This window comes from Grus americana, chromosome 21 (genome assembly GCF_028858705.1).
Source record: "Grus americana isolate bGruAme1 chromosome 21, bGruAme1.mat, whole genome shotgun sequence".
Classification (NCBI taxonomy): Eukaryota; Metazoa; Chordata; class Aves; order Gruiformes; family Gruidae; genus Grus; species Grus americana.
In genome coordinates this window covers 6,694,795-6,715,213 of record NC_072872.1, presented here as the reverse complement: position 1 = coordinate 6,715,213, position 20,419 = coordinate 6,694,795, and the positions used below count along the sequence as shown (strand labels likewise).

The 20,419-nt window shown below is 50.1% G+C and overlaps 1 protein-coding gene across 5 annotated transcripts in view; it reads right to left on the bottom strand.

Annotated features, from left to right (window-relative positions):
- The window catches only part of VWA1 (von Willebrand factor A domain containing 1), a 33,287-nt gene that overhangs the window by 3,531 nt on the left and 9,337 nt on the right, over window positions 1-20,419 (bottom strand). The window contains exons 1-5 of one of the 5 annotated variants that reach the window (XM_054849920.1): window positions 17,069-17,195; window positions 16,289-16,409; window positions 7,763-8,326; window positions 1,780-2,058; window positions 496-768 (exon numbers count right to left, since the gene is read on the bottom strand). In XM_054849920.1, the coding sequence (XP_054705895.1) occupies window positions 496-768; window positions 1,780-2,058; window positions 7,763-8,326; window positions 16,289-16,361 (1,189 nt within the window). In that variant the 5' untranslated portion in view covers window positions 16,362-16,409; window positions 17,069-17,195. Of the gene's footprint in view, window positions 1-495; window positions 769-1,779; window positions 2,059-7,762; window positions 8,327-16,288; window positions 16,856-17,068; window positions 17,196-20,419 lie in introns of those variants that run through there. The other 4 variants (XM_054849919.1, XM_054849917.1, XM_054849921.1 and 1 more) reach the window with 4 other exon arrangements.

Genomic DNA, 20,419 nt, shown 5'->3' with positions numbered 1-20,419 from the left:
CACTCCTGAGTCCTGGTAAGAGCTAGATTTTTGCCTTCTGCAGTATCTTCACAGGTACCTCGTCAGAGCAGAAACTTCTGCTGATGAAATTTCCACCCCTCTGATGCTAAATCACACCAAAGCACAGACACTGAGGAGACAGGAAGGAAAGGCAGTTTTCTTTCTTCTTTAGGGAGATTCAGGGATCTCCAAGCCTGTTCTGCTTGTGACTACACTAGCAGCTTGGCAGTACACACCCTGGAATAGCAGTCATATTGTGCGTGTCTGATTTGCTTCCAGTCCTGTGCCTTATACATCTGCTACATGCTAATGCCATATCCTGTGCTGTTCATCACAAGCTGCGGCTCTCCCCTCCTCTCATCCCTCCCCACTAACTGGGCTGGCTGAGTTCTCTGGCTTCACCTAGGGGCGGATGATCTGTGCAAGGAAACAGGCACACTTCAGAGACGCCTTGTGCCCGTGCGGTTTCCTATCAGCAGGGTGCTGCTCGCTCACCTTCCTGAGTGCACGCTTTAGCTGACAGGGATCTCTCCTTTCCCGATTTGTAGGTTGCAGTCACTGTCACTAGATAGGTCGTATTGGGTGCCAGATTCTCCACCACAGTGCTGTTATGCTTGCCATCCACCTCCAGCAGCTTCGCTGAGTTCCCAGGGAGCGGTCCGTACAGGATCTGATAGCCGATCACGTTGTCCAGTGTAGGAGCCCAGCTAACATGGAAGCTGTGTGGCCCAGACTCTGAGATGAGAACCTGGGCTGGGCTTATTTCCTCTGAAAGCAATGTAAAAAGAGGTGACTGAGTATGTAATTCAAGGCATAACAACGCTGTCAGAGGAGCATAATTGACCTGCACCGTATTGGGCTTCCAGGGGGTGGAAGAAAATCCATCCAAGTCAGCACGACCCAGCTCAGCCCTAAGAAAATGGTTCCTCTACCTGTGCAGCATAGAGTGGGCAAAATTACTCAGCCAAAACTGTTCCTGCATGCAGTAAATTAATACTGGATGCAAGTTCATCTCATCTTTATCACCCCTGCTCAGATTTTCAGTGTGTGACTTTTTTGCATGTTGCTATCCAGCATAAATCTGAGTTATTTTTCTGGCCCAAATGACTAGTCTGCAGAGAGGGGCTGGCTTCTGCTCTGAGTGCTCCTCTGCTCCTTCTCTCTTACACAGGGATTCCCCAGCAGTGGACGCACCTGCCCGGAGAAGCAGCATGTACCTGCTTCACGAGCATTACTCTCCCCTAGCTGCACCTGCAGCCTCAGGTAGGAGAGACAGGGATCTCCTGGTTCCCGTAGCTGCTGCTCAAGCTGTGAAGGTCAAAATTCCCCTCTGGCAGTAACCCACACAAGGCAGCACTGCTGCTGCCTGACCGTCGTACTAGGATAGTGAGTAAGTATGTGCAGCAGCCTGTGCTTTATCCCCCATGGGCTCTACACCTCAGCCCTGTTAAATACTTGCAAGCTGCAGCTCCTGTCCTCTCCCAGGGCAGTGGGCTCTGCTTTCCTCCAGATTCATAGATTTTTAATGTTGGAAGGGAATGTTATGACCATCAGACCTGATCCCCTGTTCCAGGCAGTCCAGAACTTCTGTAAGGAAGGAGGTGCCAGCATAAAGAAGCCATCACCTCATTATGTTCTGTCCTGACCACAACCATCTGCCTCCTCTGATCAGACCACGAGGCTGCGGGATGCAGACCAAGGGCTGGCCTGGTTGTTTTATATATGTGAGGCTCAGCACAGTGGAGAATTCCCCCTTGGTCACGATCGTGCGTATTTTACCTGCCAGTGTAGTAACCCTTGTTGTCTGGGGAGGGAAGTAGTGGACGTTGGATTCAGGAATGAGTGCCACCTCATAAGTAGTTTCTGGTGCAAGGTTGCTTAGCATGATGCTAGTGTGAGCCCCAGACACTTGCTTTGTCCTCTTCCTTGCTAGATCATCTGTTGGGGCATACTCCAGGGTGTAGTAGCCAGTTTCTTGGGAGAGGAGTTTGGGCCACATCAGACGGAAGCTGCTTGAGGTGATATCCACTGCATGGAGTCGATTTGCTTGGATAACGTCTGGAAGAGAAACAGTAGCAAGAAATCTCTACTGACATTAATACACAGAACGTGGTGGCACACCTGAAATACAGGCCCTTCTGGATGGGAGATGTAGCCTACAGCAACACTGGATGACAGCTGAAATCATCTAGGTGCAGCTGTGCCCCTTCATAGCAGTTCAGTGAACCAGACCTACTCTGAAAGGTTGAGGAGCACAAAACTAAATCCTTGAAGCCAAACATAAAGCTAAAAAAATGTAAACCACGTTTCAACTGAAGTAGCAATGTTTGGGTTTTCACACCACTCCCACCTCTTGGAGAAGACCCTTTCGCTGAACAGAACTTGCAGAGGAAATGCCTATGTCTCCGACCGCCATGAGGTGGCATTTTGGTTAAAGCCATTGCTCAGGTATGTCTGTGCACAACAGGCTTCCGCTCACGAATACTACTGCACCCTGCCTCCTAGGCACGTCCAGCCTCAAAACAGTTTGCCACAAGCCTCCAGGTTCATCTACAAAGCCCCAGGTTTCCCTCTCCATTCTCTCTGCCTTGTCCTCTGCGCTAAGGCCGAACGATGCTGGTGATCTGCTGCGAGAGAGATGCCTGGCACAGCAGGAACCGTGCCCCTGCCCACCCAAGCCTGCCTTGTGCCAGCAAGAATTAATCTGGAGAAGTCCAGCAAGTTCTGGGCAGCTGCTAGTGCCCAACAGATGTGTGGTAGTTACTGTGCCTGGCCAAACAGGCAGATTCCCACGCTCAGCAAGGCGTTACCACATACGCAACATGGCAAGCAGCACTGGCACTGCCCGTGACAAAGCTGGAGACAGAATTTGGGCATCCAGGTTCTGAAAGTCCTGCGGTCAGCTCCTCCAGAGCTCCCTGTGGAAATCACCTACTAGTGAAACCAAACCACTGGATTTTGTCATGTATGTGAAGCAGCCCGGAGTGTGAAGAAATACATTTCTCCCTGCTCTCTGCCTGTACCCAGTGGCCAGGAAGAAGGGGCAGCAACTGGGGACTGTCCAGCATTTGCTGAGCCGGCTGCATTCATCGCAGCTGAAGTCACTCCCTGCAGCGTTTCACAGAGCTCCATTGTTTTGTGACATTCAACATTCAGAGCCACTCTTGTGCTATCTCGCCTCTCTCCCCCCCCGCACAGAGGCTTCTCTTCAAGGCTTGTGCTACCTTTGAATTCTAGACCCCAAATGCCAGACACGAATACCTCTTCTGACGTTCTGCAGCCCCTCCAGCTTCCTCTGCTACTTGACCCTTCCAACACGCGTGGTCTCCTGAGCCCATCTTGGGCAGAATTCCACTATTCTCTGGTCTTCCAGAGGGGCAGAAACACAGAAGACTTTGTTTCTAGCTCCATGGAAGTGGCATACAAAGACATAAGGATGCTTATTTATTTTTTTTTTTTAAAGAAAAGGATTTTTAAAAGCACCCTGAATCTTAAAGAAGTGCATTTGCTCTGCACAGTGTCACTCCTGAAACCTTATGATAGTACCCTCCAGCTCTAGCTTAAATACTTCCCAGGGTACCGTAAGTAGCACTGGCTGCCCATTGCGCACAGGTAACAGGAGGCACAAAAGTCTGCCCAGAGCTGCAAGAGAGCGGGGGGTAACCTTGCACTCTCCAGCCCGCCCTCTAACTGGGATATCAGCTCTTCCCCTCCGAGCAGCTCCTGGTCCCCGCCAACTTCCCCGTACCAAATAAAGCAGCCTCAGTTTTTCCTCTGAGCTGTTCTTTGGCTCTCCCAGGCAGGCAGGAACATTTCCCTTCCCCATGCCCTGCCTGCTCCCGTCCCCGCACGCTGCCAGCCCGCCACACTCCACCCCGTCGGAGTTTGGAGGAGGCGGAGGGTGGGAGGCAGCGTGACGGGGCCCGGGGCACTGCACCCTTCTGTGAGCCCCACAAACACCAGTGGCCAAGCCACAAAGGAACAGAGGAAAGGCTTCGGTGCCAAAAGCCCTGCCAAAAGCTCTGGGAATGGAAATAAGTGAGGTTGGAGGCAGGGCCCAGGGACGCTGAGTAAAACGGGCAGATTAAAGGGTGCAACACCTGAGGGACATGCTGCAGGAAGCCCACAGAAAATGGCTCTGCCCCTCGTTGCCAGATTACGGATGCCTTGAGCACGTAAAGAAGGCAATAAACCCCAGAAAACAGATGCCCATGGTAAGCTTCACAGCCCCTCCTTGTTCCCAGAGGGAAGCAACGTGTTAATCTCTTGTATTAAACCAAGGCAGCGCCTTCCTAGCAACAGACACCACTTGTGACACTCTTGCCTTCCACCTCCTGGTGACTTGAAACACCGTTTCACAGTCACAAGTTTGCTGGCATCCCGTGAACACTGGCGAGGTCACGATTAGACTTGGAGGAATGCTGCTACTCATGATGTGTTTCAGAAACGCAGTCGGGCAGCAGCAGAACCTGTTCTAGCCCTGGGTACACGATCCCCTCTCCGCAGAAGCTTCAGCTAGGACTTGGAACAAATCGCTTCTGCTTTGTGGCTCTATGTCCCTACTTTGACGGGGATGGGAGGAGGGTTCTGACTCTAGGAGGGGGCACCACACTTCACCGTTACCAGGGTGGACATGCAAGGTCTGAAATCACTCCCCCCAGTCGCCCGCTTACATCCAGTGCTAAATGAGAATGTCAGAGGACTCTAAGCTCAAACCTTTCGCTGCAGCTGAAGTCATCCAGAACCTTGTTTCAGATCAGAAACGTGTTGCCCTGCGTATGCACGGGAAGTGGCTGATGTTTTGTGACTGCTGGGCAGGTGGGCTCCTGCAGAACTTGGCTCAGAAGATGGTGCCGAAGGATGAAACAAGTCAGCGGTTGTCAGTTCAACCGTCTGAGTAAAGAGCAAGTGATGTCATCTCAAAGGAATGCCTTGGTTTCACAGTATTTGAAGGTCCTTCCCCAGAAGGAGAGCACCAAACGCCATATATGGGCACATTATATATAAGATGCAATGGAAGAAGCCTGAGCTAGAGTCCTCTCTCCTTCACACCAGGAAAGGCAGAGGTATTTCCCAGGAGCCAGCTGTGGCCGTGGCCATAGCCAGGCTGGATGGGAACTGTAGCCTGCTGCATTCTGCGGACTCATTTCGTCAGGACCACGCACCAAGGAAAAAGAGGGGGAGCGCACATACGCATCCATCCACGGTCCCTGTCTCGCACCCTTCTGCATAGCAGCATTACTGGCAACTATTTCAGGTCCACCATGTCTAAGCAGCAGCCCATCTTCTCTGCTCTGTGACACAGCCAGGCTTCTCAAAAAGGGAACTGAGGCAGAGGCATCACATCCCTTGGCCTCAACAGAGCCTGTAGCGGGACAGAAATATAGTTCGGAAGAGTAAGGCACCTTCCTTTTGTCTCCCTGTCCAAGTAGTGGCTGTCTTGGACTGAAAACCAAGTTGTTGTGAACTCCAGACTCAGCCCTAACAGTTTGTTATGTTATTTGTCTGCTCAGATCTCTGATCAAATTTCTGAAGGCAAAGAAAATGCTTCTTAACTGAGCAACCCCCACGTAAAGGTGTCTACCTTCGTACAGTGAGGTGCAGCTGCAGAGATTGAACTTGTCCATGGAGGGTTCTCAGCCTACCTGAGACAATAGCAACTTGGTAGCCAGGGATCATTGTGTTGGAGTATCTGTGGAGCAGGCATGAAACACCCCACTCCTGGACAGGAGGTGGAGGGAGGTGAGCAACTCTTGACAAAGCTTGTTTGTGCACCTACAAAAGGCTTTTAAAAAACAGTAGCAAGAGATGAAGATAAGATAGCAGTGATAATGAAACCAGCCTGGGCCATTCCAGAGTTGGAAAGGCGTAATTTCTGCCTGCCAAGGATCCTGCCTGTCCCTGCTGTTCCAGGGGCCAGAAGCAGGAGGGGTGGTGATGAGGGCTGCCTCCTCCAGGCAGGTAAGAGTGGACATACATGGCTTTATTAAGGCTAACTCTGGTGATGTTACCTTATGACCTTCAAGACAATCTTGTGCTGCAAGGATATGCAGGTGATTTCTCATTTTGGGATGCTATTTTATACCATCTGGATTCAGGATGCACTAGAAGCTGAAACAGCCACGAAACATCTGGGGGTCTGTGTGGCACCTGGTACAGTAGAAGGACTCCTGGTACTGCTCCATACTCGTACAGGAGAGAGGTGGATGATTGAAGGAGAACATAGTCCCTCTGTGTGATTTGTTAAATGACCATAGTTGGAAATAGGAAGAAATTGCTACATACAGCGAATTCTGTGGAAAGGGTTACTTGGAGACTCCAAAGCCAGCTCTAACCATAGCAGAAGCCAAATGAGGAATTAAAACAGGATTTCCAATGGAGAGAGAACCTCCAGAAAATTAATGGAAAGTCTGCAAAGTCATAGTAACTCGCTCAGCTTTCCAAACAAATCCAGAGGCATCTGGGAGGCTGAGGCAAAACCCCTGCCTTGCAATCACAGGCACTCCCACCGTGATGGCGAATATTCAAGAGCTACAAAAAGAACATGCATTGTGCAGTGCAGCATGCAGATTAGCATCAGACATTCCTCTTGGCTTCCAAATGCCTGTCTCCTGGCCCAGATTATGGCTTTGGGTCTCCTCAGACCCTTTCCTGGATGCTTTAAAAAACAGGACTGCTGAAAAATCAAATCTGCTGTCTGTTCCTGCTCTCTGCACAGCAACCGCCACAACCACGCTAGCAACAAAGAGGTAGCAGTTGGCTTGCTAAGCCTAACAAGTTAGGGCTGGGATTTTCTTCCAAGGGCTGCGCTAGCCAAGTCGGGCTATAGATCTGGTGGATGCAGAACACGTTACAACAGGGGATTTATGGAATTTATGGAACATTCCTCTCCTACAGTCTTAATGCTGACAGCAACCACCATCCTTAATTGCTCTTTGTAATTGAACAACAACTGCCAGCCGCTTGTAGGCACGAGTTAGATATCTCGGTGCGTGCCAGCCACTGTGCCTGCACACGATGGTGTATGGGAAGTCAGATCTGCTCTAGAGAAGAGTTTGAGGGAGCTGACATGACCAAACCCTTCCCAGGCACACACATCCCATTTTGTGTATTCAGTGTGCTCAACGCATTTGTGTCCTCCGCCTCCATCAGCTGGCACATGGTCAGACAGCATTTTAGAGAAAAAAAAAAAAAAAAAATCACCCTGAATGTGAAAATCAAATTCAAGGGGCTTAGGTACCTTGCTGCCACAGTCAGCAGCCTCCTACTGTAGTTAAATCACTGCCTGTTTGGGAAGCCTTTGGTTAACAATCAACCTGTGCAGGTGGGAGCTTTTTCCTGCCACACTTGAATTGTATGGATGTCTGCGACCTGCGTGATTCATTTCAGAGTCCTGTGGGTTTTTAAGTAATCCAGATAATATGCTGCCTGAGCCTCCTTCCTTCATTAACAACGGAACAACTCATTACAAACACAAGTTCAGCTCGCTAATAAGTTTGCAGAAGGGAATTTGTCCCAGTCAGTCATGGGACCTCCCAAGGGGAGTGGAGATATTTGTCTCAGACTTCCTAAAAGCCTTGGATTATACTCGGACCTAAAGCATTGAGGACAAAGCACCTCAGTTTGCAAGGGCAGCCGCTGTGGGTCAGAAGAACCATTGGGTTTAGGGGATTCTCACACTACCTGCCCTGCAGAGAAAGGCTCTAACTCATATTCAGCCTCACTGCAAACTCCCAGTGACCACAACCCAGCCCCACTGTACCTAGGATAGCATCTCGAAGCTCCTTTGTGATGATGGGTAGGTCATCAACATCCACAAAGTGCAGGTGCTTCTCAGGAGGCTGGCTGGCAGCAGCAGAGAGTTCCAGGTAATTCCCCCGTCCAGTGCTGACGATGAAGACTGTTACTCCCATGTCCTTCAGGAGCTGCATGGGTTCAGAGATGTCATCAGTGGAGAAACCATCTGTCACCCAAACCAGCACCTTGGGCACATCTGGCCGGGCACCAGCTTCATCACTGAAGAACTTCTCCTTGGCATAGGAAAGTGCTTTGCCTGTGTTGGTGTCGCCCATGAGCTGCCGAGTGTCCCGGATGGCTTGTTGCAGAGTCCCACTAGACAGGTACCGGTCGAAAGGGAACTCCATGGTGGGTGTAGTGCTGATGTGGATGATGCTGGTCTGGACATCTTTGGGGCCAAAGGTGAAAGGTTGCACGAGGTCCCACATGAATTCCTTGACCCTGGAAAACTCATAGTAGGAGACGCTGCCAGAGCTGTCCAGCAAGAAGAGGAGGTCTCCCTCTGAATTGGAAACAGACAGCTGGGGACCTAGCAGGGGAAGAGAGAGGGAGCTGCGTTAGTGAAATGGTATGAACCCATCCCTGCACAGGCATCTGCTAGGAAAGCTTGGTTATCTTGTGCCAAATCTCTGAATTCAGTGAGAATTTTGCTGGGTAGAGACCCATCTGAATAGCAGGATTGTGACCTGTGTCGGACTACTTGTCTCCCACTGCTTTCTTGGGGTTCAGTCTCACTTTGGGACGTCACAGCGGCTCAGCCTGATCTAGGTCCTGCCCGGGACGGTCACTGTAAGGAGAGAGGCCAAAGCATGGCAGCAGAGTTGGAAAGAGCTCTTGGAGGCACTGCAGGACAGCAGCCTAGTGCAGATCTGCCCGGTCATGGGACCCTCGCAGCAGCACACTTCAAACACACCACCTGCCCCACAGGGTTTCACACTGGCCAAGAGAGTAAGAAACGTGCAAAGGAACAGTTGGAGCATCTCAGTGACACAGCAGCAGCCGCCCTGAGCACCGGTGGCGTGCTTGGTCCATCGCTGTGAACAATGGCACAATATCCGAGCACCCAAGCGTTGCAGCTGCCATACTCCATGTGCTTCGGTTGGCTGAGGGGACAAGAGAGACTCACAGTAAAGAGAGTCAGCGCGTCTCAGCCCTGCTGTGTGCAGCTTGCCCTCTGGCTCTTGGCAAAGGCCAATGCTGCAGACCAGTTTGGCCTTTTGGAGCTCCCTCCTTTTACATGTTCTGCACCTCACCTAGATCATCATTCAACAGAGGTAAGGCTGCAGATGCATGTCACCTAGCTGCTTTGGTGAGCTCTCCAGGAGCGAGGAGAGGAGCTCCCCCTGCCCTCATTGGCTCCCTGCTCTCCAGGCTTCATTGCCAAATTTGTTTTAAAGTCATGTTTTACACATTTGCAAAGATAAAAACGACAGTGAGGAGGAACAATAGTTACTTTTCCTCCTTTCCATTCACGTGCATGATCCCTACTGTTCAAGGAGCTACTTGGATAGCCAGAACAGACCTCGTGTCTCTCAGAGGAAAAAGGCCAGTCATGGGAGAGGAGACACAGGCCAAAATACTGAAAAACTGTGATGAAATATGCCTGAATTCAGCCTAGTGCCTGACTCCCGAGAAAATACAGCTCCTCATGGAATGAGGGCAGGATGAATGCCTGATACTCCTCTGGTCCAAATTCAGCCAAGATACATAACAGATGGGAACAGAAAATGCCATTGCAGCAGCGAAGGGAAGTGATTTCCCTGGACACTAATCACACCTCCTCATTCTTAGGTCCTGCACAAGGACAGGGGGCTGGAACAGATCAGGGAGCCAACACAGGCAGGGTAGAAGAGATGCCCTGGACCTGGCACCCAGGAGCCATGGGAGCTCTGGCTCCTGAGCACACCTAGCACTTCCACACTACGCTACACAGGATCTGCAAGCGCTACACAGACTTACAAAACCTCACTACGGTCTTTCCAGGCACATGTTATTAAGCCATTACAGATAAAGTGAAAGTCCAGGGCAGCAGAAAGAGGCAGGAGCTTAGGCACAGGTATCAGGGTAGAGCCAAAAGTACAACCCACAAGTCCCGGATGCTGCGCTCTCTGCTGCAGAAAAAATGCCTCTGAGCTACATCATCTTGCTCTGACACCTCTTGTTACACAACACCAGGCTGATCCTGAGCACTTTCTGCTCCAAGCTAGAGGTGGACACGTTCCAGGAGCTGGGAACATTCCTCACCAGCCTGAGCCAGCAGGTCAGTCGTGCCCCGTGCCAGGGAGTAGCCTCTGCCATCCAGAGCTGCTGCTCTGGGCTAACGCGCAGCAGTCCCAGAGAAAGCAGCAAACTGCTGATTCCAAGAAAGAGGGCAACTGCCAAGGTCAAGAGCAACTTTTGATAACCTGGGATAACTTACAGGTTGATCCCATCTTATGACAATGGCAGTGCCTGGAAGAAAAATGATCTGTATTTGGAAAAGAAAGAAATGATAAAGAAACTTGATGAGAAAAACTGCTGTGTCTGCTCTCCCAGGAGAGGTGGCTGTTTCTCAGAACTGGCTGCCTCTTGGTTCAAAGGCTATGGTCCACACAAGACTGGCAGAAAGCTCCCTGATTTATACGACTGTTGGCAGGAAAGTCTGGAATGGAGGGACTCCTCCCTAGATCACTTTTTAAAAGCTAGGCTAATTTGATGTTCTCTTGCTCTTCTGAATACACACTGACCTCCTTTCCCAGACAGTCTCAGGAGCAGCACCTCTCTGGGACAAGATGTCTAGGAAAGGGCTGCACAGACCCATTTGTGCAGAAGAACGCTGTATGTCAGGAAGACCACACTTCTGAGGGTGTGGCCTGGAGTCCCCATCCATTTGACCCATTTTCTTACAATTTCAATTAAATCACTGTGTGGGAAGCACAAACATATAAGGAACCCTCCTTCTACCACTCTTGGAGCTTGGGAGATTTACAATAGCTGGAATACCAATAATGAATTTGGAATTCTTTTAACCGCCACCCTGCTTTCTGACAGCTTTTGAAGTGCAAGAAGGGCGACCAGAGATTCCTGCCTGCCCATTTGGGCTCCTCTATCAGTGAAGGGATCAGGAACATGGGGTCCCCAAGCAATGTGGGCTCTGGAGCACAGATGGACTTGGTGCAGCACACAGTGATTGAGTGCTGGAGCCATGTGTGGGAGCCAAAACCACAAGGCAGTAGACAGCTGAATGGAAAGGCTTCTGTAAAATTAATTGCTCCAAGGAGACAGCTCATGCAAACAGTTGAAAATCCTGCAGAAAGCCATGTCAAGGCAGGCCCAGAAATAGCAATGAGCCTTGCAGAGGCGAGCAGGGGGTTGCTAAGCCCCCACTGGGGCACTACTCCAACAGGCAGATATGAGATGGCAAAATCAAGAGGAGGGAAAGGAGCAGGGCAGGGGAACAGTGAGTGGGTACAAGGGGTCCATTACATGTCCTGCCAGTGAAACCTAATGGCCTGAGCACAGAAGAGATCATGAACTAGCAAGAGCACAGCCATTCAGGGTACAACCCAAGGGGCTCAAGGGGGAAAACAGAAGGCAGAGAAGTGGTTCAGGCTTGAGCCACAGGGGACTTGGTCCTCTTTGCCCAGCCTTCATCTGAACAGATTTTACCCTGCTATTTATTTCCCTCACTGGGTATTGTTCAGATGCCTGCCTGTGCAACTAGGGCATGAGCGCCTGGGTCTGTCCCATGGCAGGAGCATTCACATCTGTGCACTCAGGAACGTCAGGAGAGGTACGCTGGAGAAAGGGCCGGGTGTGCTGGGAATGCCCACAGGATGGGGGACAGAAGTGACATGTCTGAGTCAGGACCACACTTATTGCATGTGTTACAGTATAGGTGTGCACTGGACGAGAGCCAGAGTGCTTGCACGCGTGGTCTGTAAACATGCAAATATGCTGCCCACGGGTCACTGCGCTGCTACAGAGACCAAGGCAGCACAAGAAACACTCTCCTGTAGCTGGCGCTGGCTGAGAGGGCAGAGGCACACCAGATCCATGACGAAAAAACAGGAGAAATCAGGTGGAGCCTTCAGAAATGGAGAACATCAAAATTACTTGGAGGTGACTAAGGAAGAGACGCTAGGAGGAGGCAGGAGTGAGAGCTGCAATCTACGTGGTTACAACCCATTCTGCGTGACCCAGCACGACTCAGCCCCGTGTTGCAGACACACGCACCCAGCAACCTGGCATTCAGAGTTTCATTTTCAGCTGAGCGGGGGGGGGAAGTGAAGCCCAGTAAGCCCATAGCAACATGCAATTTCATCACCACATCACACAGTAGAGCTGAACCTGTGACCTACCGGTCACTGCCACTGGTTCCTAGAGCTCCCAATCTCCTAACGGCACTCCAGCAGGGCAGAGCAACAAGGGCTTCGTTTAGAGCTGCTTGGCTGCGTGAAGCAAGTCAAACACATGTAGTGGCAGCTCTGTGCTTTCCCCTCCACTGGAAGAAGTACAAGCCACTTAGTTGGCTGGCAAACCAGAGGGAGAGATCTCAGCAACATGATTGCCTCCTCCCAGGGGGAACTCATTGTTTCTCTCTCTCCCCTCTGCTCCTCACCAGTTTGAGTAGCATCGCTCATTTACTGAATGTTGCAACAACAGCTGTGGAAGTTTCTGACCCTGGTAGGGCAGGGATCAATGGCCAAAGGACATTGCTTACAAGTGGTAAACAAGGTCACATGCACTAGCACTCTACGAAGGGAATTCGGCATGCACCACAAGGTAGCAGATGCAAGCAAAATCCCACTACCGCCAGAACTACCTGCACGGGGGGACAGATGGGTGAAAACCAGCATGGAACACCTGCTCGAAAGAGAAGAACATCGAAGGAGAGTGAAGAGCCAAGCCCCTGTCAAATTGCACTCTTGACCATACGCTACAGCTCTGGCGCACCAAGAGAGCTGGGCGTAACGTTAACATCCCTTAAACATTGGTTTGACCCATCATACGTTGCTGGAAATAGCTGTGTCAATTAGGAGGCTCTGCAGGAAGAGCTACAGCTTGACACCGCTATGTTCTGCCTGGAGGATAGAAAGCATTGGTTAACAACAATTGGGTAACAAAAGCAACAGTTATAGTGGTGGGCAGGTATATATTTTGGAGCTAAAGGGATTGTCTGTGGGTGGAGCAGAAGGTTAATCCTTCATACAGGCAAATACCATCACAGTTACCTCCACTTAACACTCAGCCCTGCATAAGATGGAAGCAAATTCATAGAATCCCAGACTGGTTTGGGTTGGAAAGGATCTCACAGCCCACCCAGTTCCACCCCCCTGCCATGGGCAGGGACACCCTCCACTAGCCCAGGTTGCCCAAAGCCCCATCCAACCTGGCCTTGAACACTGCCAGGGAGCCAGGGGCAGCCACAGCTTCTCTGGGCACCCTGTGCCAGGGCCTCAGCACCCTCACAGGGAAGGATTTTTCCCTAATATCTCATCTAAATCTCCTCTCCTTCAGCTTAAGGCCATTGCCCCTTGTCTGGACACTCCGTCGTCCTTCCCTTCAGGTTTAGGTTTTCAATTCCCTCATCTTTCTTCCTGTTCTTTGTCCTTCATCCAATATAAACATGCCATCCGTGCCAGAGGTGGGGCTGTGGAGATTCGTTACCAGTAAATCCCCACATTACGCAAGTGGCTGCTGTTTTCAAGCAGTTTCCTTGCTTTACAGCAAAAGATCGGCTGTTTGGCAAGATGCCAAATAAAGATTTCTCACTTTCAGTGGGACTCAGAGAAGGGGCGTCCATTAGCACCCCCCCTGTCAGGCCTTTGCTTCCGAAGAGCTGAGGAGTAGCTCTGCAGACCTCATGCCATTGCTGCTCCGGTGCTCTACTTCAGTCTAGGGATGCACGGCGAACACGTGGCAGTACCTTGTTGTCACACTCCAGCTGATACCAGTAGACACAGATCAGTCGTCAAAAACACAAAGAAGTGCTTTTGAAGGGATCGATACAGGAGCAAAATGGCACCGTGGAGTCACAGTGCTGATATTTAAATGCTTGGCTTTTCCAGGAGAAAAACAGCTGGTCAGACTTTCCTGTCTTACACTGAGATGCTGACAGGAGACATCCGCTTCAAGAGTTCCCTGCACTCTCAGCTGGGACCTGAACACATGCCTGATTTACATGAGACTTGGAACTTGTAGAGCATAAAGGATTTAACGGCCGAAAGAGATCATGTCCTGTCTGAGTTAACTATGTTTTAACCTCCATGCTTGTCCTCCCTTCTCGGGGTCTGGTTGTGCAAGGAAAAAGTTCTACTGAGTGGAGCCAGGTTTGGAGGCTGAAGAACGCAGCCTGTGCTTCCCTGGGGCCCCTTGGGATCACGGTGAGAGGCAGGAGGAGAAAGGTACCACTCTCCCAGAAAGAGGGGTATCCACCAAGCCAGCCAGGAGGTGTTTTACCCTGAAAACCACGTCAAAGAGAGGCCTGTACCATGGGAGATGGCTAGATCACCTGCCTATTTAAGGAGCTGAGCCCCACCAAGCAAAATACACTTGTGTGACTAAAAACACAAACTGCCTGTGCAGGTTCGAGCTCGTCCGTGCCCCAAATTACAGGCTGTAGGTTGAGAAACGGCCCTTCAGACAAATTCCTCTGGTGGGAAGGAAGTTGGGTTACCATCTCTTACGATCTTTTCAGGAGTTTCACTATCTCTGCTGTTTTGCTTAGAGCCTCAGGAGTCCTGAAATCACGGAATTATGCCAGGCACTGAGCTGTGTTTCAGAGATCACTAAGTGCAGGGCCCTCTACAGAGTGCCTATGGATGGGCCACGTCGTTATTTCTCACTTGCTGCACCCACAAGGACAGTAACATCCCCATCATTTTCTGCTGATGCTAGTCCAGAGTAACCAGGTAACAACAACCTAAGTTTCATTTATCGAAGCTCAATCTATCAAATGGTTGTACTTTATGCTGATGCAGAGATCTGAATCTGGACCTAAAGAGGGAAGTGGGGGAACCGGTCATGCGATGCTCTGCCTTGACTTTGTGCCTTGGTGCAGTACGTCAGTAGCCATTGCCCTGAAAAAGCTAATCATTCCTAAGCATGTAGAAACTCCACTGGCCATCCAGTAGCTTCCTCACTTTGTTCACTGCAGGTGAGAAAAAAAAGCCACAATCATTCACATTCAGTCCCTAGGAAACAGAGTTATGAACCTGCATCCCTACCTCTCGAACAGTTCCTCTCATTGTGTCATCACGGCACACCACCATAGCAGCTCCAGACAAGAGCTAGCCCATGCCCAGGAGCCCTGCCAGACTGGCTGCTTGCTCAACGTTGCTTTAGGGAGCAGCTGGGAGGAGCCTAGGGGGCCCCCACATCAAAGCTGCTGGGGAACGGGCACCTTGCCGACCAGCAGGTTCATTTCCTCCAAGGGCGCTTGCCATTGTGCAAGTCAAAGCACGGCAATAGCACAACCCATACACCTTTGCCCCTGGAGCAAGGCGCAATCCTTCTAGAAAGCCACGGCTTGCTTTTTCACATGCTCCGAAGGTCTGAGCATTGATTTTAGCCCGGGCTGGGGAACCGCCACGTACAGTCCCGTGGCAGCAGAAATGCATGACGATACAGATGCAGCAGCACCGTTTCTGAAACAGCGTGTGTCACTGAGGGACGGAATCCAGTACCCTGTAAGGGGATCTGAGCAGTAGTCTCAGTCTGTTCTGCATGCCAGAAGCAGAATCAGACCGCAGCAGTCGGGGCTGCTGCCCGAGTCGGAGGACCTCCTGTCCAGAGAGACAAAAGGTTCAGTTCTCCTTTCACACATTTCCCAGGTGCAGTGAAAACCAGATGCAGCCAGCAGTAGCCCTGCAGTCAAAGAACAGAACCTTTTTCTACTTGTGAACACAAGGCAGAACAAAAGTCATTGCATCAGCTCAGCCATCACGATGTGGGTTAAGTCTGCTGCCCAGCACTGCAGTGCAGAACCAGAAATGAGACGTTTATCTCCTCCACGTACCTCTCCCTGCTGTCAGTTCTGCGAGACTGACCCACAACCATTTTCCCTGAACAGTATCCCAGAGAAAAAGCCTCTTAAAAAGGAAATATAGCGATTGAATTACAGAGACTAGCAAGAGAACAACAGAACAGAGAGAGTACCCCATCGCCGTTTTTACTTCTCTTAACCGATGTGCCTCAGTACATAGGTAACAGTGACGGTCAGGACTTGTACCATATGATTGCATTAAACGCCACAAGTTTGTGAAGCAGTTTCCTTTCTGCTACTGGAAACAAGCAAGGTAAAATTTCTTTCTAATACGGCAATTTTAAAAAAGCTTTATGGGGTTTCTTTTTGTCCTTGTGCCAACAAAGTAACATACAAGTATAACTATACACCTAAAGCAGCACTATAGCTTTTATTCTGAAAAGGTTTTATGAGAAGCTCTAAGGACCAGGAGGTATTAAATGGGAGAAAGTAGTAAGGGAACGCCTCGCCTTTTCAGGCACTCACCTCTCTCAGGTGTGTTCTGTCCCACAGCAAACTGCAGCCACAGACCAAGAGAAAGCACTGTCTTGGCCAACATAGCAAAGTCTGGTCCTGGGCAAACTACCTTAAATCCAAAAGCTCGGCTCTGTGAAGGCAGATTAAAGGCTTAAGATCAGTCATATTATGTGCAAGGATCCACCAGATCCCAGAGCGTCACTTTTATGCTGCTCATGCCTTGAGATCCGACCGCTGCTTTATGTGTGTTTTGCTGGGCTGTGGTGTAAGCTCTGGCTCCTGTAGGCAATTTTCCTTCCCCCCCCCCCCTCCTTTTAAAGCCATAAATCCATCTTGACAGGAATAGCTGGAGGAGAGGCACAAACAGCACCCCTGCTGCTGTTCCTCTCCCGAGTTAAACTTGCCCCAGGAGTGTGGATTCAATTGCAGGCAGTCTGCGTGCAGCTGGGCTGGTTTGAAAAATATATCCCTATAGATAAAACTTTGGCCCTGCAAGACACTGGCAGCAGTCCAACTACCAGAGAGGGAAAAAAAAAAAAAAAAAAAGCTCAAAGAAATCCAAAGCTGCTCTGCTCTGGAATGAACTAGAAGAAGGAAAAACACGTATATAGAGGAAAGAAAAAGTAGAAAGGCTGGGGAGCATGCCCTGCCCTGGGAATATTGGCTAATCTGCTGGGAGGAGGCAGGCTGAGCGTTCCCCCAGGTCCTAGCGCTACCCAACGGTGTCCCTGCCCCTGCGCTGCCCCACGGAGCCAGACACGAGTGGGACGAACAAACGCGATGCCTCACCGCTTCACCCTGGAGAAGAGCTGGGGCAGAAGTCAGCAAGAGATGCGGAGCCTGCGGCAAGCAACCCCTGCCGAGGTGCGGAGCGTCAGCCGGGTAGAAGAGGGCACGAAGCGATATTCCCCGTGCAGCTGGTACGTGCAACAGCCTGCTACGTGCCCAGCGTTATCTCCGTTCAGTGTGGCGTTAAATACATTCTCAAGTCTGTGACTTCTGAGTCAAAGGGGACTCACAAGCTGAAGATAAACCCGTGACAAATATCTTACTGGATGGAGGGGCAGAAGAGTTTGGCAGAGAGCACGTACCAAAGAACCCAGGTACTTGGCTGGCGTGCAGCTTCTCTATTTCCCCTGTATGCAGGAGAGTTTTGCCAGAACAAAACCCAGACCAAACCTAGTCTCTCATGGCTGTCCTGCTGACCATCTATCTGCTTTTGGGTCCTGCTCATCAGGTAGAGGTGACAACAGTCCCTTTCCCTTTTTTCACTTTAGGTTTTAACATGTGCTACTTCTGGACAGATCCAAGATGTTACTAGTAGAGAAAAGCTTGAAAGTTGCACCAAATTATGAAGAGACCAATCAATTGTCATCTCCCTTAACGTGGGGAGCGACCAACAAGACAGGGTAAAGGGTAGCAAAGGAGGAACATTTAGAAGCCTGAGGGATTTCCTGAAACTGGTGAGTGGTATTTCCTCCAATTTGATTTTCTCTCTCCTGGACACTGTAAAAAAAGTATGCAGGAGTTAGGAGCCAAGGAGCTGTGCAGGGTGGAAAAAAGGTTGTATCCAAACTCATCAGTCAAAGTCAGAACAGGCCCAAGAAGTCAGATCCAATTGAGAAAGCATGGATTCAGTCAGCTAGGTAAACATCCTGGGCACTCCTTTGTGTTCCCCCCCCCCCCCCCAGTTTGGTACCCAGCTGCATCACGAAGGAGCTTTGCAGTCTCAGGCTGTATGATACCACAGTCCCATGCAGCGTAACCCTGTACGAGTGACAGCCTCGCCCACTGATTCATGCAGGCTGGAATAAGCATTATCCCGGGTACTCAAGAGAATTAGATACCCCTGTTCGCACACCCAGAGCACGTAACTTGTGAGATCCCCTCAAAGACGGCATCTGGATCCTGGTGCAATAGCACTGGTGACCAAGTACTGTAGCTAGTTGGTTCCCCTGACACAAGCAGGGTTTCTGAATGTTACAGCCCACTGAAATAAGTCTGGATAGTAGCTGCTGAGTTATGTCAGGCCATAGGCACCGTGGGCTTGATCATCACCTCTGGAAATCAAGAGCAGACTTTTTCCTCTGACCCAGCGTGGTTTGGGCCTCCCCATGTCAGAGTCATGCTTATTTAACAGCGCTCATGTTGAAGTCGGTAGGAAGTATGGGTACTCTAGCAGTGAAGCTGTCAGCCTTTAGTCTCATTTGGCAAGCAAGCTTCCAGGGAAAAAATACACAGCAAGGAAAATCACACCATGGTCTAATTCACCGATCTGAACAAATTCATCAATTCTCATTGCACAGATTCACATCCAGTTCAGCTGCTGATGTATTGACCATGGTGGCAGCTAAGAAGGCAAAAGCCTTTCCAAACCACTGTTGAGTGAAGTGCTGGGTCAGTCCCATCCTTGTTCTCTGCTGGTGAGCGTCCTACTTGGCTCTTCTCACGTTGGTTGTATTCCAGATCTGGGATGTGGAAGGGATGGAGGAAGCAAGTATTGCCCCATTGCAAACCATCTGCTTCTCATCAACCAACCCAGACATCCATCCGCTCCTGTCCTGTCCTCCTCCTGCCCCATTGCCCAGTGACCTGTTCGGAGAAAGTCGCTGCAGAGACAGTGGGATAGAAACGCTATGGGTCCGGTTCCCCGGGCTCACAGTTGCATGTCCAGACCCCCTTGACTAGGGCTGGTGGGTATGTGGAGATGATTTCCTTCCATTACTCACTTCCCAAGGAAGTCTTTCCACGGAAGGGTTGCTCATCTTGGAATAATTCCCTTTTTTGTTGGTTTATCAATGTAAATGCCATTCAGTCTCACACCCTGCAGCCTGGAGAGATTTCAGCCTTTATCTCCCTGCAAGTCCTGCTGGGATAGGTGGAAGCAGGAAAAAACAGCCTGGGAAATAATTAGATCTTACACAATTTCATCTTATTTTTAACTTTACTGTAATTGACAGATCCTGTTTCCAGTAAGACTGGTGCATGCACATGCTGATTCTTTCCTAGCTGCATCCTGCACTGTGAAGCCAGCAGTATCGCTCCGGATTTGTTCCTGTTTAAACACGATCAGAATCTGGCTGCGGATCTCAGCTTAGGCTCAGCTCCCTATCATTGCTAAGCTCGCGTTCTCCACTCGTCGTGGACTTGACTGAAATTAACTCAGGAGAAGTGAATATTCCATCCTACCACGCCAAGTTACAGAACAGCTCAGGAACAATTAACAAACGTAAAAAGAAAAATAAAAAAGAAAAACAAAACCCACCACCAACCAATCTACTGTATTTTGATTGTGATATTACCGAGCCTCAGACACGCACACACATACGTTGTGCAAACCCGCAGTACGACACTTCAGTGGTCTGCACACGGGACGGCTTTGGCGGCGTGCTGCAGCTGCCGTGACATTCTGGGGATGTAAACAATACGCAATTTCTGAAGAGATGCAATATCCTCTCTGAGACAAATTGCCACAGCTGGAACAAACAGGCTTTTGGGAACACAGCCTTTTTTTTCAGCTCTACATAAAAGATTTTGTTTGGAGGGACTCTCTATATATGGCAATTTGGAAATTCCCCATTTGGAAAGGAAGCAAAGCAGCTCTGCAGCACTGGAAGGACGATGTGGGTAAGAGCTCCCCGTTGAAGTCCAGGGAAGGCTTGTGCAGCCCAGCACGGGTGGGCAGTTACCCAAGGTGCCCGTAATCCAACTTGACCGCATGCACCAGGGTCTTGGGCTGGAAGGCAAGACCTCTGCCAGCTCATGCTGAGACACCAGCTCGATTCTGACGCAGATGATGTTGGTGATTCAGCTGCTATCCACAATATTCACAGCCAACTCCAGGTTTTCCTCCAAACACTGACCACGCGTGGCTCACCTGACTGTCCCACTTAACTTTTAAACAGGTTGCATGGCTTGGAGGACATGAACTTGAACTCCACTGACTCCAGAAATGCCATTCTGACTTACAGCAGAGAAGATCAAGCCCTGTGTTGCCAGTTCTCAGTTAACAGTGTGTCATGCAGTCTCCAGCCTCAAGTCAGCTCTTATTTTTGTTTGACTTGGAAGACAAGCTACAAAAATAGACGTGTTTACTCCTTGCATTCACCAGTTTTATTTTTTCCTCAGAAGTTGTCCAGT